At 42.7% G+C, this 26,051-nt stretch overlaps 1 protein-coding gene across 3 annotated transcripts; it reads right to left on the bottom strand.

Annotated features, from left to right (window-relative positions):
- Positions 1-92: 92 nt before the first annotated feature.
- Positions 93-25,733, bottom strand: SHISA5 (shisa family member 5). Of its 3 annotated transcripts, XM_048316217.1 has the most exons (7): positions 25,651-25,733; positions 21,999-22,164; positions 21,668-21,754; positions 19,443-19,508; positions 5,934-6,049; positions 5,411-5,629; positions 93-3,144 (listed from the first exon to the last, which is right to left on the bottom strand). In XM_048316217.1, the coding sequence occupies exons 3-7, from the start codon at positions 21,751-21,753 to the stop codon at positions 3,068-3,070; spliced, it is 564 nt and encodes a 187-aa protein (XP_048172174.1). In that variant the 5' UTR covers position 21,754; positions 21,999-22,164; positions 25,651-25,733; the 3' UTR covers positions 93-3,067. The 3 variants fall into 3 exon arrangements, with proteins under 3 accessions (XP_048172174.1, XP_048172172.1, XP_048172173.1); XM_048316215.1 differs by lacking the exons at positions 19,443-19,508; positions 21,668-21,754; positions 21,999-22,164; positions 25,651-25,733 and adding an exon at positions 17,980-18,034; XM_048316216.1 differs by lacking the exons at positions 19,443-19,508; positions 21,668-21,754; positions 21,999-22,164; positions 25,651-25,733 and adding an exon at positions 17,716-17,802.
- Positions 25,734-26,051: the final 318 nt, after the last annotated feature.

Here is a 26,051-nt window from a genome sequence, read left to right as displayed (position 1 = left end):
GCTGCCAAACACAATGAAGTAAAATGTAGCTTTGCAGATACACCCCTAAATAATACTCAAAATGAGGCTAAGAAAACCAAGTTGACAGAATGTACTTCAAACACTGCCTTTATTACAAAGGTGCATAGAGTTTATGCCATTTGGTTTGAATACTTATGTTTAACCTACAAACAACATACAAAGCAAGGTTACAGTATGTAACAAAAGCAACAATGATTATCTAGTAAATTCAATATTCTACTGTCTTTAATTTCACAGAACATTTCTGAAACAAAGGCACTTACAGAATTTAAAAAAAAAAAGATATATCAACATTTAAAGTCTTAGCTCCCTCCCCCTCCCTACAGCACTGTGGAGAACAAATGACATGAAGACAGCAGCTACTGGGACTGACTCATCAGCAGTGCTTAAACTCAAAACTTATGGATCATCTCCACCTTTTCTGTAATCATCCCATTCTCTTCAGTATTTGAAAACAAGCTTCAACAAGGCTGCAGGGCAAGAGCCAAATAAAATCTGGTCCTACACCTCATTGTTAATGATGATTAATGCACTAACAATAAGAAAATATCTGATTAATTGTGAACTGGATAATTTTCTCTTCTTTCAGTAAGTTTCGTAACTGAATTAGTACTGCTAAAGCAGTCCCTTGTATATTAATGATTGATCTCTTCACTTGTATATAGTTACCATTTGCACATGTCCACTGAAGGAAAGATGTTCATCTTCAGGCTCCTTAACCCTACCCCTCATCTCCCACCACCACACAGAGCAGTGCAACTCAGGACCATCTATTTGGTCTGTACAACTTCCACACCAAAACCTCACATCTGGGAATGTCTTTTTATTGCTGCCACTCTACTTTCCTCCTACGTCCTCAAGGATGACTGAGCCAACCTGCCATGAAATTGCAGATTTCCCTCTCACAACCCAAACACAACACACTGTGACTGCCACCAACTGCTCCCTCTGTCACACCAGGTGGGGGACAGGAAGAGCAGGGCACAGTAACAACCTCAGGAAGCCCCACACTGGACACTGCACCTGTGCTCTCCCTGGCCTGGCTCCACACAGTCTAACAAAGGTGCTGGAACAATCTCTGCCCAATTTCTCCATGAATAAACACCAGGGGTAGGATTTATAGCAAGGGATTTATTTCTGCAGTTACTCAGTGCCCTCCCACACAGAAACATTCTGGATTTCTAAGGCAACACTTCCTCCTCCATACAGGAGACACCATCCTTTTTGGTTGTTCCCATGTAACACCTAACAGTGTAGTGAAGTTCTGCTCGATTTCTCAGCTGACAGGCAGGAAAGAGGAGGAATACACAGACACAGGATACATGGATACATGCTCTGTGAGTGCCTCTTGGCACTTTTCATGCTATTAACTTCAACACTCAAAGAGGTGTAACACAGGGGCACAGGCTATCATGAACCCCAATGTAAAAACTTGTCTACAAGTTTCTTCTGAAATGCCCTGAAAACTTCCTTAAAAAAAAAGAATTGGAATAATCCAGAAATAGACTAAAAAAATCAGGAATAGGAACAAGGCTGCCTTTGACAGCAGCAATTTCCATCCACTCTGTGAGGTAAAACCATGCCACCAAATAATATATACCCCAAATGCAGAATCACAGGACAAACAGCTCAATGGCCTCTCTAAAAAAAGTATTATCAGTGTAAAAGATATGTTAAAATTATTTCACTGATTATGTCACAGTGATACATACAAATAACTACATAGTTCTATGACGAATAAAAACAAATTGCATTTCAATGTTGGAAAAGACAGAATTGTTGAGGACAGTGAAAAAAAAAAAACCTCCTTGTTTGAGCAATAGAAGATTCATAAAGCCTAAAACCTCAGCAGTGGTAATAGTCATGAGGATATCTCAAGATGTTTCATGACTGAAAGCATCACCTTCTTAAAAATACATTACCTGGCTGTGACCAAATCCTTCCTTTCCCTGACTTCTCATTCTCTGCTCAGCTTTATGGGAATGTTGAAGACAAAAGGGAGGTTTAATCCCCACTGTGTCCCCTCACCCAGCATATCGTTATACCAAAGCTGATTGGGTTTATAAAGGTCTGTAATTCTTAGGTTTCTGCCACCTACAGTTCCCACTAGAGACAGTGGAAAACCCCGAGCTTTTGAAAACCCCAATCTTCTGCTGACATCCCATCTCTCCTGTAAAATAAATTCCTTCCCTGTGATGAGGCAGGACTGAATGCTGCCAAGGTACTCCTGCTTAACATGTGATTAAGGGGCTGATTTTAATTCCAAACTCATCAACAACAGATGGCTGAAGCAAGCTTGGCCAATAATACCTGAACAAGAAATACTCATCCAATAATTTTTATGAAGAATTTTCAGGTTTTCAGCTTTTGATCTATTTGGTCCATTAAGTGGCAGAGAGTTTGTTAATTTCTAGCTGTAACACCCAATGGAGGCACAGTTTATAAGCCTTAAAATTGGGACACAAAACAAGGAAATTACCAACTCGTGCTATTTAGAACTAGTTCAAAGACAACTAGACATGGTTTGCTACCCTTTACCAAAGGTAAAGGTGTTGCAAAAAAGGAAAATTCCCTTTTGAATGGTAAATGAAATGTATTAAATGGTATCTTACCTAACAATAGTAGCTTCAAAACAGCCAGAACTTACATAACATATATCAGGTAGTTGCTTAGAGGTTATGTTTTTACATTTTAATACTGTGCAAAAGATTGCTACAGCTTTGGGTATTTGACAATGCTCAGATTAGACCATTGCACAGCAAATGTTATCGTGGTGCTGCATTTCTGAAATACCCCTTCTTCGCACTTTTCTCATTGTATCTAGAGCAAAATCTCTTTTTGTATTTGCTTGAGGTATAAATTAACTTCTGCAAGAAAAATACTCCTTCCTTGGAGCATTAAAAAAAAGAAGATACTGAACTGATTTTCACTCTACTTGAACAAAAGGTTGTTGTCTTCCAGAAAAATATAGTACAGGTGCATGGTGTAAACAGAACAAATTATATTTTGAAAAGTTTTGTACGCAGAAGCACAGTAGAAGAGCTTTTCAATAGATGGGCTTCTGAGGATCCATGTAAGCAGGGTTGTAAGGGGGCTGGGTGGGGTAAGGGGCTCCAGCACCAGCTGCAAAAGCAAAACACAAGAAAAATCAGATTTGTAGAATGTACATTCTGAATTCTACAGCTAAAATGGCAACTTCTGTTTTGAGCACACAGTTAAGAGGTTCAACTAAAGCCAGTATCTTAATTGGACTTGAAAACAGCTCGTGCTCACTCATGAAACACCTGCATTTCAGAAGTAAGATCACAAAAACCTTTGTTCTTGTTGGCTTTGGGGCTTTTTTGATGCTGAGTGTACATGAGCAGCCTTCAGGAGAGAACCTAGTCTAAAGAAAAGGAACAGATCTAGTCCAAAAAAAGAGCCAGTGGAAGTCAGGGGTGCACAAACAACAGGATATACCTGATAGTGTGCTGAGAAAAAATAAACCACTGGGCAAAAGAAAAAGTACTAGAGGAATCATCTTAGGATTCCTCCAGAGAAAATGCTTTCCTGCTAAGTGTCAGAGAATTAATTAAGGAAGTAAAATAGGTGAGAAAGTATCCCATCACTACTGAGCACGTGAAAGAGTTTTTGACTTATATACCAGACGTGTATCCCTTGGAAGAGATCCTTATTTTCTACTGTTCTGAGAAAAGCTGCTCTCAAGTGGCATCTTCATTTTCAGGTCTGTCAAGCAGCACAAGCTTGTTCAAGTAGCACCTGATCAGATCCCTGGAAAGTGCAAGTGTGGTTATCTTCTGCTGATCTTGTAAAGTGAGTGGGTTTGGCTCCTGTGGCAGAGCAGGTATTCTCCCCTGGCATGCGACCTAATTAAGAGCCTGCTCCTTGGTTAACAGACAGGAGAAATGAAGAAAAGAACTCTCACTCTGAGGCATTTTCAGCTGCCAACATGGAAAGTGCTTTGGTATGTTCCCAGAAAAAAACCCAAAACAACTCTTTTAAGAACTAACAAACCAGCAACAGTCTGAGAAACTAGAGAGTAGGATAAGTTAAATGACTAATTTATTGGCTCCCTCATATGAAAAAGATGAAGCCAAAGCACTTTGGTATAATCTCATAAAACCCAGAGCTTCTTTGGCATTTATAACAGAAAAATAAGAGTCAACAGTCCTGGCAAGTCAGTGTTTTCACACGTGGGGCTGGTTTGCACATTATTAATGTACAATTCCTAACTGGTTTCCAAATGCTTCAGACTGTGAAAAGTCTTTTTCGTATGCAAGTTGTCCTGACAGTTACTTTCTAAGGGCATTATCTACCACTCAGGACTACACTTTGCTTGTTACTTAGAAGGATGAACAGTGAAGTCTGTAAGAGGGCTTGAAGTTCCTACAGGTAACTGCCTAGTTTTGGCCCCTCTGAGCAGCCAGGAGCCAACTGTTCAGATAACAGCTATTACCAGCAGAAGTGGGAATTAGTCATTGCAACAATAAGGCTGCATGAAAACAATGCTGTTGAAGAAGGAAAGCTGAAGAAAAAAGATTGTGATAATTCTAACTGCAAGTTGTCAACAGACTTCTCTGAAGTTCATCAGATACTTGCTAGTCTACAAAGATAGTGACTAGAAAATACCATCAGTGAAAACACCTTACAGAATCACAGGATGGCCTGAGGGACCTTAAAGATCATCTCCTTCCAACCCCCCTTTGCCATGGGCAGGGACACCTTCCATGAGACCAGGTTGTTCAGAGCTCCATCTAAACTGGCCTCGGACACTTCCAGAGATGTGTCCATAGCTTCTCTGAGCAACCTGTGCCAGGGCCTCACAAACCTCACAGTAAATAATTTTTTCCTAATAATTAATCTAACTTACTGTCTTTTAGTTTGAATCCATTCCCCCTTGTCCTGTCACTACATGCTCTTATAGAGCTTGTATATAGCTCTTATAGAGCTCTTATATAGCTCTTATAGAGCTAGCAAATATTAGATTAGAAAGGGAATGAGGAAACATCCAACTCACGTGTATATATATATATGTGTATGTGTGTGTGTGTATATATATATGTTAACTGGCTTTGATTTTAATATTAAATGTCAGCTGAATTAGTAAAACATTCTACTGGATCTACTGACAGTCCCACATGTTGCCAAGCTTTGCCAGTACAGCTCCAGCTCACACCTCCTCTGGCAATGCTTAACATGGCAACGTGGTAGGGAAATTTCCTCCAGGGTGAAAAACAGCACCCACCATAACTTGGGTTTTACATGATTTGTTCACATTTGTATTAACACAGCCTCAAAAAATAATAAATGCAAATAACACAAGATTTTCTGCAGAGCAACTGTCTCTTCAGCTGTTCAAGAGATGAAGAAGCACTCGGTGCTGCCTTACCTGCCACAGTTTCATGGTAAGCTGGGGGTCCCGCCGGCTGCATGGGGTAAGGGGGAGGGTACTGCGCAGGGTACGGAGCCACCGGCATTCCCGGCTGGGGCTGGATAGCCACGGGCTGGTAGCCTTGATATGGAGCTGCTGGGTAGTTGGGTGGCACTGCTGGTTGTTGGGGATAGGCAGAATGAACCACCGTTGTGGTGGCAGTGGTGGTCACCACAGCTATAGGCAAGGAAAAGGAACACAGTTAGTGCTGGTGGTCCCCAAACAAAAAACCCAAACAACTCCCAGACCTCCCGCATGGTGGGAGGGAAGAGAACTTCTAAATGCTCAGAAAATATTCAAAAATAGCTCTCTGCAACTTCACATTCTGAAGCAGCTTAAATGCTTATTTTTAACATTTAGGTATTGCAACTTCCAAGCAGAGTATTTCCACCTATTATAGGAACACAATTTTCCATGAGGGATAAAAAAAAAAAATCCTCTTCAGAGATGTAAAAAAGAAAATAACTCTAGAGCTACTTACGCCGTGGTTTTCGACATGCTTTGTACAGACAGCAACAGGAACAGGTGAGGCACAGAATAATAGTAATGACAATCACTGCACAAACAGTAATTCCAATGGCAATAAGGGTTCCAAAACTGCAAGAGAGAGATCACCAGGAACTGGTAAGAGTCACTCCTTAACCAAACCTGTAGCAAACACGTTGCTCCACCTCCAATCTCCTCAGTACTTACTGGACTAAGAAATAACTGTGCAAGGCAGTGCTGGAGGTCGGGTCCGCTAAGCCAGGGGAAGCTGAGCCAACCCTGCCAAGGGGTCTTTGGTCCCTCTCATTTTAGTGTGACTGTGATTGTTGTTGTTTTAGTGAACACACAGGTTCAGAGCATGCCCAAAATGAAGCACCCCAACCTTCGGGGTGACAGCAAGTTCTTCCCACATTCCCTAAGACCTCCCAGCCCCAAACTCAAGACAATCTCAGCACTGAACAGATTCTTGGCAGGTTCCTTGGCATCTGCAAACAGTTGTTTTAGAAACCATGTTTCACACAGTTAGGAAGAACTGAAATTCTGACTTTACTGCAACACAAGTATGCCAGGCCACACAATGGGACACAGAAACACTGCCTAAAACTCCACAATTTAGTACAGGAAGGTCAAAGATTACGCCAGCTTTGAGCTCTGTCATGAGCACCAAACGATGAATGCAGACATAACCAGTCACCTCTAGAAGCTTTACAAGTTCTATTTACCACACGGGGGAGAAAAGGTATTGCAGCAAAGCCAGTGACAATTCCCTTTAAAGTGCTAAATGAAATGATCTGTTTCCTACTGTCTGAAATCACTAAAGCCCTTCTTCCACAGAATCCAAAGTCTCCAGCACTCTTATTTCTTAAAAAACACACCATGCATCAGTTTTGGGAACAATTGCAGGAACTCAGTTTTAACGAACAACCAGCTCTAAAATAATGACCTGAGAGCTGGTTTCACATCCATCCTGTTTTTGCTTGTTGGTGGAGATTTTGGCTACAGAGCTCTGTTTTTTTTTCCTGCTCAGTTTCCTTTTAACAGCTTTAAACAAAATGACACATCTCCAGAACGTCCAGCAATTTTCACTTGGCTACCAAACACCCACCAAATGTGAAAATTGCATTTGAGTGTTAGTGACACTGGAAGGTTAAATCACTGACAAAAAGAATTGCAAAATGCTCTAGCCTCAGCCCAAATTTAAAAGACCTCACCTCAGTGTCTTCTAGAGCAACTTAACCCTTAGTAAGCTGAGCACTAACTGAACACAAGCACTGACTAATAGAAAAGGCTCAATTTAAAATGCATTCTTTCCCTTTAAGAGAGGTTGCATCAATTTTATTTTGTTTCTGCAAAAACTAGAAGAAAAAGCTTGAGTCAAATCTCTTCCAAAACAATGATTTTATCAAACTGTATCTAATTTGAGCACTGATTCTGTGAAGCCCTAAATACAGCACTTATGGATACAACCATGAAGTACTAAATGGGATACTGTGGATTGCCCACACGCACTGCAACTAAGCATTTACGTGTAAAACAGGAAGCAGGAACTGCTGCAGCCTGCTGAAGTCACAGGAACCATGTCAGAAACACTGCCAGGAAAGTAAATGGATTACTGCAACACAACCGCAGGATGTAAAGGTGCAAATAATGTGTTGAGGAACATGTGCATGTTTTGCCCCATTTATTTGCACCCTTACAAAACGTTTTTGAGATGCTAAGCTAAACATGCACTCCTAAACACCCAGCTTTTAAGTGCCCTCTCATCCTCATGAGCATCAGCTTCACTTCAGCACAGTAAATTCACAGCAGCTCATCATCATCCAAAAATCCCACTTCTTTCAAGTCTGGTATAAAAAGCAAAATCCAAATGCCATTTCAAGAGAAGAAAAAGACAGAGAGAGAATTGCATTCAGTGGTTTCGTACACTGAATTACCCATCCTGATTCCAATGCTCCCAAGGAACAGCATCCTTCAGAAACTGCAGGACAAGAAACGTCAACTGCAATTTCTGGTACTTGTGGAGCAGCCAACAGTTTTTTCTTTCCTCTTGTTCCCACTTCTGGATCAACCCTGAAAGAGCTCTGTCACCGGGGAAGTTGACATTACTTCCATTACACAGAGTTATTCTCCAGCAACATTAGCAGAGACAAAGTAAAGGAGTCTACTAGGTTCTTCCTCAGGCTTTTTCCCCAGTAAAGTAAAAAACCACCTTTTTTCAAGTGAACTATGCTAAGGAAAGAAATTCTTGTGTCAAGGAAAAAGATTAGGGCTGAAGAAGACAACTACAATTCTTCACTTCTACAGACAATTAATATCTTAGAACCTTAGCAAAGGCTGGGCAAAATCAAAGATACCAAAAAAATGGAGATAAAGTGGAGAAATATTTACTCATTGTAAATTACTGAGCACAGCAGGAAACTGGCACAGCCCCCTTATCTTTCACAACTAAATTCATTTCTGATATGAGGAGAGAAAACAGCACAAGTCCATCTGCAGCCAAGCTGGCCATCAACAGATAAAAACAGTGGCCATGGGCTCCATTTGTTTATTTTTAATACAGTTTTCTGCTCAATGAAGCAGGTATCTCATATTTGCTACCTCTAATAAAGAACACAACAAAAGCAAAGCTAAAAACCAACTCACCACTTTCTTATTTTCACCAAGTTGTTGGAGACACCCAGTGCATTTGCATCACTTGTGTCTTTGGCAAAATGACACTACCATGGCACAAGGACATTTTGCACCCATCTTTTGAAGAGTTAAAGAGACAGATGTTTGAAGGGCAGGTGTGTCAGGTGTGTATGTCAGAGTTCTGTGTTCGTGTGTGCAAACACTGTGATCCAGTCCTGCCCACTGAAACACTGTGTGATTGCTGCAGACCAAAATTATAAGCTGTCAGAGACAACCCAGCAAGTAAAATAACAGAGAGGAGTTAGTTCTTCTCACAGTTCTCTAAGGAGTGTAATAACTGATTACCAGCAGGCATTTTTATCACCTACTTCACAGCAGATAATTTTCCTGCCAATGCTTGGGCTCATGCAGACTAATGTCTTGGAACAGCAGCAAGTAGGGAGACATTTACAGAAAAAACTAGTAAGTGCTGTGAACTTGTAATTCATGTCATCAACACTCTCTTTCAACAGTGGAGCTCTTCAAAAAGAATTTTTTTTCTAACTATTTTTATTGACAATCAAAACTAGCAATACTCTTCTGGAATTTCTGCATGGTCAGTCACTACCTTACTCTAATAATGTCTTTTTACTGCCCAAGGAGTATTGTCCTGAGCACTTCTTGAGCATTTAAGTGATATCCCACTACTGAAAAAGGTGCAGGAAGGCTGCCACTAACTGGTGATAGTCAAGTGAGGTCAGAATGGTGCTCAACATACTTTCCTCAGTGAACCTTCTAACTTTCAGGAGACAAGACATTCCAGGTACTGTATAAAGACTCTCTTGCAGTATGCTAACTCCTTTCTTAGACAAAAACCGCTTCATTTGATTGCTTTCACCTGATGAATCTGCCTAAAGGACTCTGAAAATATTTGGAAAACGCATATTCACATTAAATGATAATTTAATGACTGTTAGCACGGTACATAAATGAAGAACAGACGTGAGGGATTGTTGCTTACAGATTCTCCTCTAATGGTTAACCATGAGAAAACAAATGCCAACCAAAACCGAAAGCACACCTGATGCCTGCATTCTGCAAACAAACGTCAGAGTGCAGAAATCAGGGTGGCCACAGCACCAGCTCAGAATGCTCTGCTGGCGTCAGTCAGAATTCGGGTTCCCAGACTCCCACATTATATACACCATAGTCTAAATAAAGCACACCCAGTTATAAACAGCTTGAGCTCATTCACTGACATTTCCTGCTTCTTTCTCTTCACAGAAAAGGGAACTTTTGCCAGTGATTTGATAAAAAACAAAATCAAACCTAACAGTGGTTTTACTGCAGCAACAACAAACTGCAGCTTCTCATAAAATGTATGGGAAAGTAAATATGGAGAGATTTACTCCATTTAGTAAAAATGGAGAGACAATACCCTGCCTCTTCCTACCACCACCTCTCCCCTGCCTTGCCCTACCTCCATTTCCACCCTTATCCTCTCTTTCCTACCCTTGGAAAGCACTGAAGTGCATGTGTAATGAGGATGTCTCACAGACTCAGCTTATCTCTAAAGCTGTCTCATTATTCAAAATATCTATCAGGTCACATAAAGGGAGTTACTTGCCTACTTTACCCCTTTCAGTACTGAATGAGATGCAACGGACATATTAAAATGTGAGAATTAAGCCCAGAATCTAAATAATACTATTTGTAGAAGTTAATTCTCAAGGCAGTTGTTCATGTTGGAGATCTCTATCTTGAACACTGTCAAGTGGGGGAAAAAAGTAGTTTATTTAAAGCATTTTCAAATATCAAAGTTTCAATTCCAGCAATGTATTTTTAACTCTCCTTAACAGTTTGAATCACTTAAGTCAGTGACATTTTATAAGCTGATACAAAGAAAGTTTTCATATATCTATGCATTCATGTGAGTAGGACATACTAAAAATTTTGTCTTAAAACAGAAAAAAAAATCCAAATGAACAATGAGACCACCTAGTTCTGAAAAATTAGTTTAAGCAGCCTTTTTATTGTGCAAGTTTTAATCTGCTCCAAGATTTGTTCCATGCTTCAAGAAACACATTGTCGAAGTTCTTTTCAAAAGCACTGCTGCTTTTAAAAACAAACATTTACAAATACTGAGTTACAGCTGTAACACAGGGTGGTCTGGAAAGACATCAAAAGATAATTTAGGCCATTCCTAAAACTAAAATTAAAAATTGAGTATATGCATGTCATTCTTTACTGCTCCAGAAAAGGATCCAGTTCCCAGAAATGTGATGGAACAGTAAATATCCACGTTTGCCCTGACTCAGGAGTAGGGCATGATGAAACGAGTCCCCAGAGAGAGATGCTTACCCAACATTTTAGTCACAGCCATATAATGCCACATACTGCCTCTAAAGTTTAGCAGGAAAATAAGGAATAAATTATTTTTTTAAAGCAATGTGAATTCCCAAGAGTCTTTCAGAGGGATTACTTTTTACAACTTCACTAACAACACACTTCCTCAGTTTAATGTCTTAGCCTAAAAAGTCAAAACATAAGAACCACTTTCCTAAAGATTAAAAGAAAATAATTTACCATTACTCAGAAAGCAAACTCAGAGGAAAACATTAGCCTGATTTTAACACTTGAAAGAGTGACCAGCCTATTTTAGCACAGCCAGGAGCATCAGCACAAGCAGACGATCAAAACATACACCACAGTTAAGCCTCCCAGTCCAGGTGCAATCACAGAAATTGCTGGTGCAGCCTTGGCCACCTCCCCAAAACAGGATCTCTACATGATCAGAAGTTTCCAAGTGATTCTTGTGGTAGGCAACAGGCAGCCTAAGACTCAGACTGAGCAGCATGGTTTCAATTTTATGAAATCTTGGTCATTTCACCAGACTGGCAGCTTTAAGTAAGTGCAAAGTCATTTTTTACAAGCTCTACAAATGCAGTGAAGTGTGGATTGGAACTGTGATGCCTGCACTGGTCTTTCAGACAAATGTTAACTCAAGTTAGCACTTGAGGCTATCTCTCCTGCGTTCCTGCCCACATACAGTCCCTTAATGTCATGAAAAGGGTTTCATTTTATTTTGACTAACCCATCAGAGCAGCACCAGCTCAAGCCATCACTAACTGCAACCTGCCCTAGCAGGGACACAGATTAACTGAAAACCCCTAAAACTCAGCACCACTTTCCATAATTCTTTCTGGGTACCCCCAAAAGGAGAGTTTGCAACAGGAGCTCCAGCAAAACAACCCCTCTGTTTACCTGCAGTACCAACAGCCCTGAGCTACATCCCCCAGAGTCCACAGCTGAGCACAGCCCAGGGACCCAGCTCTGGCATGAGAAACAACCTAAGGCAACAACAATAAAGCTATGGGAAGCCAAGAAACCCTGCAACTGCCAAAGTGCTATAGAAAAAGAGAAGGCAGGAGTCTTCTTGGGGAAGAAGTTTGCTAAATATGTACTGAATGGAGCCTTTAGCTGTTTGTTCGAATAGGAAGCTGACGTGGATTACTTTAAGCCCAAAATAATGAACTTTAATTTTATACACAAAGACCTACTGGAAATAAAGCTAACTACTATTTTTTACATTATATTTACATTATTTTTTTTAATTTTCCTTTTTTTCACAATAACACGTTTAGCACAACATGTTCTTAAACAGCCTTTATGAGAAAGTGGCAGGGAGGGAACTTCCTGGAGTTTGTGGTTTTACTCAGACATCTGACACCCTGATCCAACAGGTTATTATGGAATATGTATACAAGCTTATGTATTTCTTGGTCCATAAAGAGTGCACTTGTACTAAATATGTCTATTTACATACATCCCTTTGTAATACATACTAAAAATACAATTTTCCAGTGAAGTTTCCCAGGAAATCTATTATTGTACACTCTGCAGACAACTGAGAGTAATTGCTTTAAGTAACTGGTGCATTAAAATATGCACATAACAAGGAGAAAAGTCAAGGCTGCATTCAGAGGGATTCAACAACAGTGCAAGAATCAACACTGCAGCTTCATGCAGGCCCCCAGATAATTTTCAGTTCATTGGATCCTCAGCATATAAACTGTCTTTAAACACAATTAAAGGCATTTGCTTCTACAGCTGGTAAATAAATTTTAAATGCTCCTTTAGTGGCAAAAAGAGAATGTAGATTGATTACAGCTATTTAAGGCAAACAACATGAGTCAGTTCCATTCCTACTGCCCACTTCAAGGACACAGGATGTTACCCCCACAACCAAATTCAAATTTGGCAATGGGAAGGATTTTTCTTAGATGGTTAACTGAATTAATAGAACAAGTTTAACTGAAAAAAAAAATAATAACTAAGTGCCACAAAAAAATTTTCCCCACAAAAACTGCAATATTATGAACTTGCTACTGCCAATACCATACTAATTCTAGAAAGCAGATTTTAAGTAACTAACTAGAAACTAACTTGGCTAAAGAGTCAAAGGATTTTTTCTTTTTCCTGGAAAATTGTAACCAGGTGTATGACTTGCCAAACACACTGGAACTGCAGTAAAAGGGAATTTGGACTAGGTTACACCCACTTGCTTTGCGTGCCTTATAATTCAGCTTTTATAGCAAACACACCTTTTTCTTTACCCACGTAACTCATGTATCATCACATATGTAAAATTTCCAAACACTGTGTTCAGGCAGGAGCAAAGTTTAAATTAAGTAAATTAATTATGGTGTACTACTCTGAAATGACATCCTGCCCCACATTCCCCCTCTCTTCTGGAATATTACTCATCCAGCACAACAAGCATCATCAAGGAAAATCTAACAGTGTACAACTGAGAACAGGCCACTGCAGCAGAGGTCACATCTGGCCAATCACTACTTCTTTTAAATGGCACTGATTGTTAACAAGACCTTCACCAAAAGAGTCACAAAAGTGACTTTCATGACTAGTTCCTTTCACAACCTAAAAAAAGAGAGATTTTTAAGTTTACCTCTCAGTGGAATTGAGAGCCAGAGATCACGCTAATAAAAATAGAGGTGCATCACATGAAAAATGAATGGTATAAAATGCTTTGAATAAAAGTATTTTGTCAAAAGGCCAATCTTTACATAATTGGCAATTTCCTGAAATTAAACTAATTTGTTCATTTCACAGAAGACCCTACAGCTGCAGTTTTAAAAGGCTGGGCAGTTTAAGGATATTCTCCTCCTCCCATAATACATCTACAACACAATCTGTGGCAAATATATCCAGCTACACCTCCGGTCAGGGCTTTTTTATGGCAGTATATGAAAAAGCAGAATTGGAGCTGCCTTCGGAATCCACATGCTCAAACTTTTACAGATCCTAATAAATAACCATCATGGTCTTTTAAAGATGTTTTTAAAGGATTCTCTGTCTCTTGGACTATAGGATCCTTCTCTGAGGGTTACCCTACCTGCAACCACTTCCACAAGCTCTCTCTCCAGAGTCAACCTGTATGTTGAAAATTTACTGTTTTCAGAGTTACACAGTGCAGAGTTACACAGAGGCACAACAAAACCCACAGCCGGAGGGAATACTCTGCCGTGGTAGGTAAATCCACTCAATGAAGCACAGAGCCACAGGAAAATTAACTCCTCAACAAAATCCAAGTGACCAATCTTGCCATGTCTTTGCATGCTCAGGCCAGGTTGTCTTGTTTGCTGCTGTCACACAGCCCTCTGTGGTTAGCAGAGCATGCTAACCCAGCCGTGTGCATCTGCCTCTGGTGCCAGGGCAGCATTTTTCAATCTCTCCTTCCTGCTTGGTTTCTGAGGAAACAAAACCTAAGCCCAGTGCCTGCAGCAGCAGCTCAGACACCACAATTCACAATTCTGCCACCTTCAAGCAGCTTCTTCACCAAGAACACAGCGAACACAAAACCAAATGCTCTGTGAGTTACCGCTGCTAGTTGTGCAAGCTGATATTTACTCTTCAGGCTAGTAAAAAGCATGGAACATTTTTTTTAAGTGGCTTCAAATCCAAATCTCAGTTGTTTCCAGGCAAGAAGCTTACATTCCTTGGTGAGATTAGCCTGTGCCTGAACACAAGCCTCCCAGAACAGGCTCTATGCAGTTTAACTCATTTATTACAGAAAATATCAAGGACCAGCACTGGAATAGAAATCCTTTGCTCATTAAATAGAGACTGCTTACATTTCTAGAAGCTTTTTCCCAATTTTCGTGGAGTCTTCCCTCTAGAAATATTCCAAAACCACCTGGACACATTCCTGGGTAACCTGCTCTAGGTGACCCTGTCTTGGAGGGAGATTGGACTTAATGATCTCCAGAGGCTCCTTCCAACCCTAACAATTCTGTGATTCTGTAATAACCCTCATGATTTATTTTCTTACCACTGACAACATTTTACAGATGCTGGAGTATCCAAATACACTGGAAAGTGTAAACTGGAGTCCCTGATAGTGATAGCAGGGGAGGAGAAATGGGGTATAGTTCAAAATCACAGTATTTTTGACCTTGTCTGTGGAGAAAACATGGGCTTGAAAATATCTAAACCAGACAAAGCAAATTAGGATAATCACATCTTTCACTGTTAGAAATATGCTGGTTTTGCCAGATTAGGCCTGTAGCAGACTACTGCAGATGCCACATTTCAGCCAAAGGCAGCCAGAATGACATGGATTTTTTCCATATCATAAAAGCACAACGAAGCCACAAGACAACACATGGCTCAAACCGCAAACGAGCACAACCCCATCCAACAAGGCTGTTCTGTCTCTGCTGGCCAAAGCTCCCCAGGAAGATGGACATTCTGCCTCCCCCTTCTCATAAGGAGGAACAGCCTTTCCTCAAGCATTACTGTACCTGTTACACAATCTGCTGTAACTTACAGGCAGAAATTAATTCAGAAACAGAGCCCAATTAACTGTGTACACAGACAATGTGAAGTTTTGTTTCCAATTAGAAGCTGGTATCAGCTGCCCCAAGTACATTATTTTCTGCTGTAACTCTGATACAGATGTTCTGAATTGCTCCACCTCCTTAAACACTCAAATATTTCACAATTAGTTGAATTGTGGATATGAGTCATCTAATTTCCTTTTCCAGTAAGGGTCACTATTGGAAAACTGGCATACCAAGGCTAAGTAATCACATTACCAATGAAAATAATAACAAGTGCTGTCCTGGTGAATCAGTGCTCTGCTTCTTGCACAGTTTCTTAAAATAAGAATACTATGTACAGCAGAATGAAAAGGGAAAACCAGCTAAATTTACCTTATTGCTCACAATCCATCTTCGAAACCAGAGCAAAGCAGGGAAAAACTCAGTAATCCAATTAAAATGTGGGGAAAAAAATCCTGAAACACCTTCCAGTAGTAAACACTTTCCACAACACATTCACTAGCAGCAAAAATTGGAGCAATCACTCATGGTCGAGGAAAAACGGTGACAAATTTATCAAGTTCAGCAATATGAAACCCATGCCTACACCCTGACCTAAAACTTCCACATGATCTTTAAGGACTGATCAACAAAGTAAAAAGCCTGAATTTGAGTTAACCCTGACTTTCATACTTCTCCCAGAATGCTTACATTTGCTTCCAAATGCAGTATTCTGGGAAGCAAAATGCTTTCAAGTACTTAGAAGGGCATTATTAAGACACTCCAATGGAGTCGAATTTATTGTCTTTAAAATGTCTGAAGATTATAGGGTATGGACTGCTTAAAGTGTGAAATACACTTAAAAGGATTGCCCAAAGTGGACCCCTGCCTCAACAGCACCTGATACTCAGTGTAAATACTGAAAAACATTAATACTAAAGGATAATACTAGAAAGAAACCTGCCAAAAACTGGTGCTTTGCTTGCACTTCTGCAGAAGATCTCAGAATAAACGCAGTAAAAAAGCAGAAGTAGAAGCAAACTAGAAATTCCTCAGCTGGGCAAGACAACAAACATTCCAGCAACAGCCCTTCCCTAGCCCTTAGAATTAGGGTGTAATTGTGGCAGGTTTTCCAAGCAGGGAGAAGAGACACCAGACCACAGAGTCCAGTGGCAAGTCCACAGGTAGTTTGTAACTAGCCCTCAGAAAAGGGAAGTTCTCTTAAAAAGACAGGGTTTGTGAGCAGTGTGCCAGGGTGGTAACTCAATCTAGAAATCAGCCTGATGCAAGAAGAATGGGGAACTCAATGCTTTCTGACCCATAACGCCAGGAGACCATCATCTCCTTCTCAAGGGCAGTGTCAAAGGTAATATTTGCAACTCCTAAGAAAGAACAAGGTGCTAAAGGAAGTTGTCCTTCGCTGCCTCCTGCCACGTTACAAACTGTTCAAAGAGAATGCTCATCTTGTTGGAGAATCAAAGAAATATTCCAACTGACATCAGCCCTTCTCTCTACACAGTGAAGAATTAAACTAACATAGTCATCAAGAAACAAGGCAAAACCTGTCTTTTAAAAGAAATTGGCACGGAGAGAGAGGGTGGAGTATAGTTTGCAGGCAAGGAAGCAGGGACACCTCTTCCAGAAGGAATACAGCTCACTACTTGGTAAAAAAAACACAGAAACCTCAACACACACAACACAAAACCCCGGGCACTGTGTGTAACTAAACAAAAACCCATCTGGTGTCCCACTGGCTGCAGTCACAGATGGGGCCACTCACTGCAATTCCCAATGCTGAAACACCCTAAATGGGACACCTCAGTCGTAAGTCATTTTGGAAAGTTCTGAGATGTGGTTTTCCTCCAGAGTCATATCCGGGTGGCTTTTCAAGGACAGTATTCCTGTGAGTAATTACCACTTTTCTAATAAAATTGCCTAACAAGAAGGTTAAGTTTGATGTCAAATCTGGGCCTTTGCACAACACTAATTTTTCAAAGCTGCAATGTAATTGAAAGGGAGAGGAGGAGTCACCCATCTTCTCGAGCAGACATCCATGATGCTCTTTTTAGACATTTCATAGCTGAAAACGAAGATAATTAAAACAATTTAACTGCTCCTTCCCAAATGCTTGGGTTTTTTTACAAAGAGCAAGCCCTGACTGCAAGATAAAGGCTCACGCCTGCTGCACTTGAACCACACATCTGAAGACAGGATGATCAGCCTAGCTGAGAAGGGGCATCCCTCCTCCAAAATGTTACATCAAACCCTTCTCGTTGTGGAAGAGACCTCGCCAAAAGAGACCAAGGCTCCAAGACATCCACGTACCGCATTCACATCGCCACGGCAGCGCTACCTTTCCGTGCCTTTACCGCGGCTCCTTCCTCCACCGCGGGAAAAATGTGCCCGGACTTACACAGCGCGGGGGCTCCGCCCGGCAGTGCCGGGGAGGGTGCACGGCCCCGATCCCCGCCCGCCGCTCCGCCGCTCCCGGGGGCGATGCCGCTCCGCCGGAGGTACCGGGGAAGCCGGGCGGGTTCCCCCCGCGGCTGTCGGGGTCCCGTCCCGAGCCCCCCGAGCCCCGCCGCTTACCCCATGCTCGCCCTCGCCGCCGCTCGCCCGCGCCCGCCGCCCGGCCCCGCGCACGTCACGCCGCCCGCACCGCCCCTTAAAGGGGAGCCCCTGCGGCGCTGCCGCGATCCCGATCGCCCAAACCTGCGCAGCGACGGCCGTCAGGCAGCGCTCAGCGTCACTGCGCGCAGGTCGGGCGTCCCCAGCATAAGAAGGACACGGGAGTGTTGGAGCGAGTCCAGGGGAAGCCACGATATTGATAAGAGGGCTGGAGCACCTTCCCTAAAGAGACAGGCTGGGAGAGTTGGGGCTGTTCAGCCTGGAGCAGAGAAGGTTGTGTGGACATCTCACAGCACCTTGCAGGGTCTGAAGGGGCTATAGGGAACCGGAGAGGGACTCTGTCAGGAACTGGAGTCACAGGACAGGGAGTAATGGGTACAAATTGAAAGAGGGGAAATTTAGGTTAGATATTAGGAAGAAAGGGTTTTACTGTGAGAGTAGCGACACACTAGAACAGCTTGCCCATGGAGGTTGTGGATGCCCCAATCCAATGTTTGAGACCAGGCTGGATGGGCCTTCAGCAAGTGGCAGGTGTCCCTGCCATGGGGGAGGCTGGGAGTACATCATCTTTAAGGTCCGTTCCACCCTTTTTAACATTCTGTGATTAAACCCTGCCCTCCATCATCTTCCACACTCTGAAAAATTGATGCATTTTTACAGCAAGACTCCTGTCATCACCAATGTAGGCTTAAAGGAATTTACTTTTTCCCCAAGACTGAAACAGAAGAAGAAATGTTGATAAAAACTAACTGCAAAAGATGCTAGAACACCAAGGAGATACTTCAAACAAAAGCAGATTTTCTTCCAGAGCCACTTTGGATTTTCTAAGAGTACAAAGCACATACCAATGGCCATAAACTAAAACACAGGATGTGCCACCTCATCATGAAGAAGAACTTCTTTATGTTAAGAATGGCAGAGTACTGCAACAGGCTGCCCAGGGAGTGCATAGGGTCTCCCCTCTGGAGACACTCAAGTCACACCTGGGCACATTCCTGTCTCACCTGCTCCAGGTGACCCTGCCTTGGCAGGGGGGTTGGACTGAATGATCTCCAGAGGTCCCTTCCAACCCCAGCTGTTCTGTGATTCTGTGCTAATGCTTCAACCTCCTGTTCAGCAGGCAGGATACAGATTATTACATACGGAGATTGTTATGGTCTAAATAGCAACATCCAGCCTCTTCCTCATGTCTCTCCTTCTTCCAACATGTACACAGATTTTGAGTGGTCCACATTCTTAACACACAAGTAAGTATTTCTATTTTCACACTCTAGCTGCACAGAATCATGGAATTGTTTAGGCTGGAAAAGACCTTTAAGATCACCGAGTCCAACTGTTAACCCAGCACTGCCAAGTCCACATGTCCTGATCACACAATGAAGAACCTCTAAACAAATCCCATTTTAAAACCTTGCATGGCTTACCTGGGGCCAGAAGAAACATAGAAATCATCAGGGTCCTGAAAAATCTGCAAATCTGAGTCAGAGATCCTGTAACAAGAGAATTCATCTCAAAAAATGGAATTTATTACTTACTCAAGTTACCTACCTAAGTTTCAAGCGCTTATGAAAGGTAATGTAAACTAAAAAGAGATTATTTTTGTTGTCTGTGGTGCTACAAGTATGCATTTGACGTCTGCCTGACCAGCACCGTTCCAAGGCAGTTTTGCAAAATCCAAAACCAAATAGATCATACATAGATTTGGAGCAGCTGTGGATAAATGCATTTACTGCATTAGCCCTAAGTAACTAAAGTTAGTCAGTGATTAACAACAAAAATTAACAAATTTAGCTTTTTACTAAGCTCACCTTCACCATTAACTAAGCTTAGTTTCACCCAGGTATGCTCTGACACAGGCATCCCTGCTTTGGGGAGGAGAGAGGAGCAAGCACAGTAATTTGTCCACAAAATGGGGTCATAGTCTCACCCTCTACACGGAGAAAACCAAGTATCAATTTTATAATGAGGGTTTCTGTTCCCTCCACTCAAACTGAACTAAAGGCAGAACAGAAGTGTGACATTTCAGTGTCACTCCCTCCTCCACCTGGCTAAAGGACATCTATCATCTGATAGTCTTTGCTCCCACACTGCAACTGCACATTATCATGGACTCCAAGGAGTAGATTTGTACTTTGAACAAAGCCTCTTATGCCTGGGCAAGGGGAAGTGATGCTCACTTTCCCTACAGAGATGTGGATGCTCTTCCGTGCTTCACAGAAACAACATCGAGCTCAGACCAGTGTTTCACCCCAGACATCATTCAGTGGTTAAGTCCTGCCTGAGCCAGGTGTAAGATAAGCAAGTGGCTCAGCTCAAGTTTGTGCTCTACCGGCCTCAATGATTCTCCACAGCAAGTCTGGCAATTTTCCACATTATCCACTCTGTGACTACAGTCAGAACTCCACAATAGGTGGTTTTAGAGCGTGTCCTCTCTGCTCCTTTGGGATGCCTTTCACTTGGTGTTGGGGGTTTTTTCCGGGAGTTCCCCTTCTGGTTTTTTTTTCCCCCTGTTGAGGAATTTTCCCCATATATGTTGCCGGGGCAACAAATTGCTGGTACTTGGGGAGGACAAAGGACCTAGCCCCTGAGGGTGTGGTCCAACAGGCTACTCTCTTTCACCTGGGTGTGTGGGCAACTAGTGCTGGGCGTTCAGACGGACAGAGGGGCTGCTGCCATCTCCTCAGCACTGGAGACTTCTGCTTTTTTTCGGCTGCCTTCCTTCTACCGTAGAAACCCCGGGATTCCCAAGGCCGCCTTTCCCTGCCCCGCTGGGAGTCGGGCTGTGGCCGCCCTGCCCCCGCCGTTGCTTGGAGCCTTCGCTGCTCTGTAGCCCCGCCACACCCTGCCTGCCCAGGCCTCCGGGCGTTCCACTGCAGCTCCGGAGTTCCATACATCTCGTCTGCCACCCGGGATTTGTGCTCGTCCCTGCTGTTCCCGAGGGTCCGGCCGGACACCAGGATCGGCTGCCCAGGGGTTTGTGAAGCCTTTGTTCCATCCTTCCCGGGATCCCAGGGCACCGGTGCCGCGTGCTCCCCGAGCTCGCTCCGGAGCGCCCCCTGCAGCCGCGGGGGAACCATCGCACCTGCCCTGCTCACCGGGAGCCGCCAGCGCCCCTGCCGGCTGCGAGCGGAACTGCACCCGAGGGGAAAGGGCCCGGCAGCCGAGAAGGCTGGCACTGGGTTTGTGTTTGCTGTTACTGCCATGATTATTGCTGTTTGTTTGACTGCTTATACACACACACACACACACACACACACACACACACATATATATATAACAGTAAAGAACTGTTATTCCTGTTCCTCCTCCTTTGCCTGAAAGCCCCTTAATTTCAAAATTATAATAATTCAGAGGGAAGGGGGTTGCATTTTTCATTTCAAGGGAGGCTCCTGCCTTCCTTGGCAGACACCTGTCTTCCAAACCAAGACACTTGGTAACATTTTCCATCTGGAACAGGTACCAGTGGTACCTATCTGGTGTCCTGAAGCATTCTAAAATGTGAAGTTACAGCTTTCAATAACAAGGACTTTACACATGATATAGTAATACTGACAACAATCACTGTAACAAACACTAATGCATATTATATCAGGTCTTGAAGCCCTCCCACCAGGGTAAAAAAAAAAACATATTAAAGCTTCATCCCAACCAGTTGTTGGACAGCGATTCACGGAGTTCACTGGTTTTCTCTCTGATCTTGTTTAAAGCTTCTAGAGGTTCTTCTAGGCCAGGCATCCTCAGAAAAAATAAATAGAGTGTCATTTTGAAAATGCTCAAGAAGACACACATCAGTTCATGCATTAATTTATCCACCTTATTGTTCCCATTTTACAGGTAAGCAACAAGCATTAATTTTGATTCCCTGATAGAACCAGACAGAGGTAAAAGGCCCTTTAGGAAGATTTAACCATTAAACAGTGTGATTTTGTCATTTGATGACAGAATTATAATAGGTTGTATACATTCAGTTTGCCTCATACCTTTCATTAAGCTGATCGGACTGCGACTGTTGTTCATCAAATTTTAGGAGTACGTCAGAGCACCAGAATAGACCCAGGCAAAATGCACAGCAGAACTGAGGACAGGATTGTGCAGGTTGTACTTCGCCAAAATAATCAGTATATGCCTGACAATCCTCACCCAAAACTGAAAAGATTTACAAACCAATAGTTAGTAAGTAAAGAAATAATCATAGAAAGACTTTTTCTCATACTGACCAGATCACCTAAGTTAACAATTAAATATGCTAAAAGTTTTTGGGTTAGGACTTACAAACCAAGTTCCTTTGGTGTATAACAAAGGCAAATACGTACTCCTCACACACAGAGTATCTCATCTTCATCAAGCACCTCTATTGAAATGTTCACACAGACATAAGCACTAAACTGCATGAAAATATGAGATGCTGGTGATACTCTCCTCACTACATGTGACGGTAGTTACCAAATTACTGTAAAAATGCAAAGAGCAACATGAGTTGCCAAATAGGTTAAAAAATACCGAAAAAGCACTAAGATCAGTTAGAAGAAAACATTACATTTTCCTAGAGATTTGACTTGATGCAAAAGATGCAACACCACCACATGCACTGTAGGTTTGGATTTCCGTGTGACTTGGTTGTTTCTACCTTTTGCTTTGTTTACTTCACAGAAAATCCTAATCCTGATAATCCATTGCATAAAATGGAGATGTCGTACAACAGAGATTCTTAGAACTATAATCAGTCTAGTGGCATTCCCACTGCAAGCATCACCTGGTGTAGCTATAGTGGTAATGCAATGGGGATGTTCACGTACCAGGATCGCTCCCTTATGCGATATCCCACACTTTTCAGAACTGCATTGGGCTGATACATTCCTGAAGAGACTGGCTGTTTTCTCTCTCTTTGCCCTCCCAAGCCTGAGTAACTGCACCATAAGAATGACATATTAAAAGCTTTTAACTGCCACATAAAAATACTTCTCAAAGCTTAAGTAAAAATCATTTCCCAAGAGGGGTATCACTTCCTTTTTCAGTGATAAATGCTGCAGTCCGCTGGTTTCTATTCATCATTCTCCTTCCTATCACATATCACATTAACAAGACATACCCTGACATCTTGCTCCTAAACCACACTCCATCCAAAAAACTCAAATTCCTTCAGGTGTAGTTGTTCAGAGAAAGCAAACAGGAAGAGGCAAAGACAATAAATCCTGTTCCTTCAGTAGAAAAGAGGTATTTCCTGGAGTATTTAAATGGACTTTAGCATTTGAAAATTCAGTCTTGACTCTCTGGCATCAGGAAATACCTGAATACTTCAACTGTTGCCTGGAATAAAACATAAAACCTTTCCAAACAGTGTTAAAATGACAATATAAAAGCAAGTCTTTAATTGAAAGCCTGCATGGCAATATGCATACATGACACAGCATTTCTACAATTTTTATATGGTTAGTTAATTAGTCTATCAAATATTGTCCAGTTGGAAGAGCAGTTGGTTAGGTAGTTTCCCCCCGGGTTCTGCCCCTTTGGAGCCCCCTCCCCCCATCCTTTAGCCCTACACTTTATTGTGTCTATGATGTATGGTGCAAAACAAAGTGTCCTTGCTAGACTAAAGGCAAGACTAAACAGAATTTCAAGAATGTATTAGTAAGGGTTTGGTAAACTAAGGGGGAGGACAGGAAAAGTACTAGAAGTTATAACTATCTATTAACAGTCTACAAAGTTACAAATACATGAAAAATACATAAAAAGCTAAAAATATTTAGGCATCACAGCCAATGATATAAAGAAATCTTCTAAGGGTGTAAACGTGGAGGTTCATTAAACAGAAACAAAGAGGAACTTCTGTACCCGTAGCACAGTACTTTTTACAGCTTTACACATGCTTACAAATGGTTGATCAAATTTTTCCTCTGCAGACACCTAATGCCACCTGACTCCTCCCTCCTTCCTCTATCCCTGACAAGGAAATGACAGGTAGCTAAACCAATTCCAAATTACCTTGTGAAATTTCAAAGCAAGTCAACCAGCAAAGTTCCTCCCTTCATCTCACAATTGTACTAGTGCAGCACAATAAAACAAGGAAAAACAATGGCCTGGGCCAGTTATCAGGTGGCCGAGCTGAGCCAACAAGGGCTGAGCACACCAAAGGAGAAGAATTTGGTGCCTCTATGTTGTTCCTCTCTCCTTCCATCACCTGTGGCACGCATGAGAGTCTTTCTCAACTGACTGAATTCTCCAGCTCATCAGCTGATCAACTGGTGGCACTTTTTTCTCCAGCTGGTTTTCTGATGGGTTAATTACTTGAATAACCTGAGAAGAGGTACAATGCACACCCAACCCACCACAATGCAGCTATTGAGGGGTTCATCCTATCCTGCAGGACAGCAGCATGATGATTTCACACCATCAGTACCACACAAAACCTTTAACAGACTGACCAAGTTCCATCTCGAGAGCAGAGCTGGCAAACTGCTCCCACCCAGTCCCCAATCACTGCAAGAAGTAATAACTTCCAACCCCATTTATTCAAGGTCAGCTTGCATACAGTTACTGCTATAGCACTTTCATGGTGAGTCAGCTTAAAGAACCCTTTTTCTGGTGCTCACACCTCGAAGTACTTACAGATAAAACTCTGACCATTTCGGCCACACTGATTTCAGCTCAGCCCCTAAACAGACTGCGATCCTGGATTACTCTGACCAAGTCAAATGGGTTCTTGCACGTCGCAGTCAACTTTCCTGCACATGTTTTCTGTTTGTGCAGAAATTGATCTCTCTGATCAAGTGACACCACTGATATATAAAATATAAACAGTGCTTCTCCTTCTCTGAGATTTCACCAGCTAGGTTCTATGATCACATCTGCCCTTTCTAACCACACAACGAAGTTGGGGAAAACCACACAGTCCATCCTCTAAGCACAATAACAAAATATTTACAGACAGGGCTGCTGAAAAAGAAATTACCAATAATAGCATTTGATGTATGAACTCAATTATCAAACAAGCTTACATAAGCAGAGCTGTTTATGTGGTATCATCACTTAACACCTCAATATTTCTATTATCCTGCCGTAAACGGGTAGAATTTACTGTGTCAGGGGTGAAAAGGTGAAGGTTTTTAATGGGATACTTCAAGAACGACCAACAGCCACTTCAGCCCATCATTACCAGTTACCAGCAGTCCCTATCATGAGGCGGGGTCCCGCAGCCACTGCTGGGCACTGTAACTGCTGCTGGCCAACACCACCGCTCAACACGAACCCACCTCACTTCGGCAGAGCTTTTCCCTCATCAGGGCTTTTCCCTCAGCAAATCCAATTCCGCGCCAAAACCGCTGTGCGCGTGTGGGCACCTCCCGCCGCCGCCGGGAACACGTGCCCCCAAAAATCACGCGTTCCTCAGCCCCCCAAACCACGGTTCCACAACTCCCCAAAGCACGCGTTCCTCCACCCCGGCCCCGGGATGGGCGGCTGAGCTGAGGGAGCTGAGCTCGCAGCCTGGGGCTCCCCACGCCGGGGGCTTCGGCCGGGCCTCCCCGGGGGATGCTGCCCCGGAGGAGCCGCGGAACCGCCTCCGAAAGCGACGCCGGAGCCCCCCAAACTCCCTGAGCCCCCCCGTTCGCCGCTCCTGCATCCCCCTGCGCTCACCCTCACCGGCTGCCGGCAGCAGGAGGAGGCGGAGGAGGCAGAAGGCAGCAACATGTGGCTGGTTAATCTTCTGTTTAACAGGTATTCAGATTATTCCACTATCCAAAACAAAGAGAGTGGAACAAGGAATGAGACAAATGCAGATGGACTGGACTACAATAGAATATCACTGACTCCAAAGGGAAAGACCCAGCTGTCGGAGTCACGGGGACAAAAGCAGACACAGGTAATAGTGCCACAGCAACTCCACATTACCTGAGCTTCAGCTAGACTTGGGAAAGGGTTTCCTAAAGCCCCTTTCATCACGACCACCCCAGCACCCAGCAGCGGAGCAGCACTGCCCGGCCACCCTCCTGCAGCACTGCTGAGCAGAATAGCGGGAACAAAGCAGAAACCAGCCT

This window comes from Corvus hawaiiensis, chromosome 11 (assembly GCF_020740725.1).
Source record: "Corvus hawaiiensis isolate bCorHaw1 chromosome 11, bCorHaw1.pri.cur, whole genome shotgun sequence".
Classification (NCBI taxonomy): Eukaryota; Metazoa; Chordata; class Aves; order Passeriformes; family Corvidae; genus Corvus; species Corvus hawaiiensis.
The sequence above is the reverse complement of the archived record's forward strand: the minus strand, read 5'-3'. Positions and strand labels throughout refer to the sequence as shown.

Coding starts and splice junctions, on each gene's coding strand:
- SHISA5 (XM_048316217.1), bottom strand. CDS start 21,753: ATGCCTGGCCTAGAAGAACCTCTAGAAGCTTTAAACAAGATCAGAGAG. Junction 5,630..5,933: donor AGCATGTCGAAAACCACGGC/GTAAGTAGCTCT, acceptor CCTTGCCTATAG/CTGTGGTGACCACCACTGCC. Junction 3,145..5,410: donor TTACCATGAAACTGTGGCAG/GTAAGGCAGCAC, acceptor TTGCTTTTGCAG/CTGGTGCTGGAGCCCCTTAC.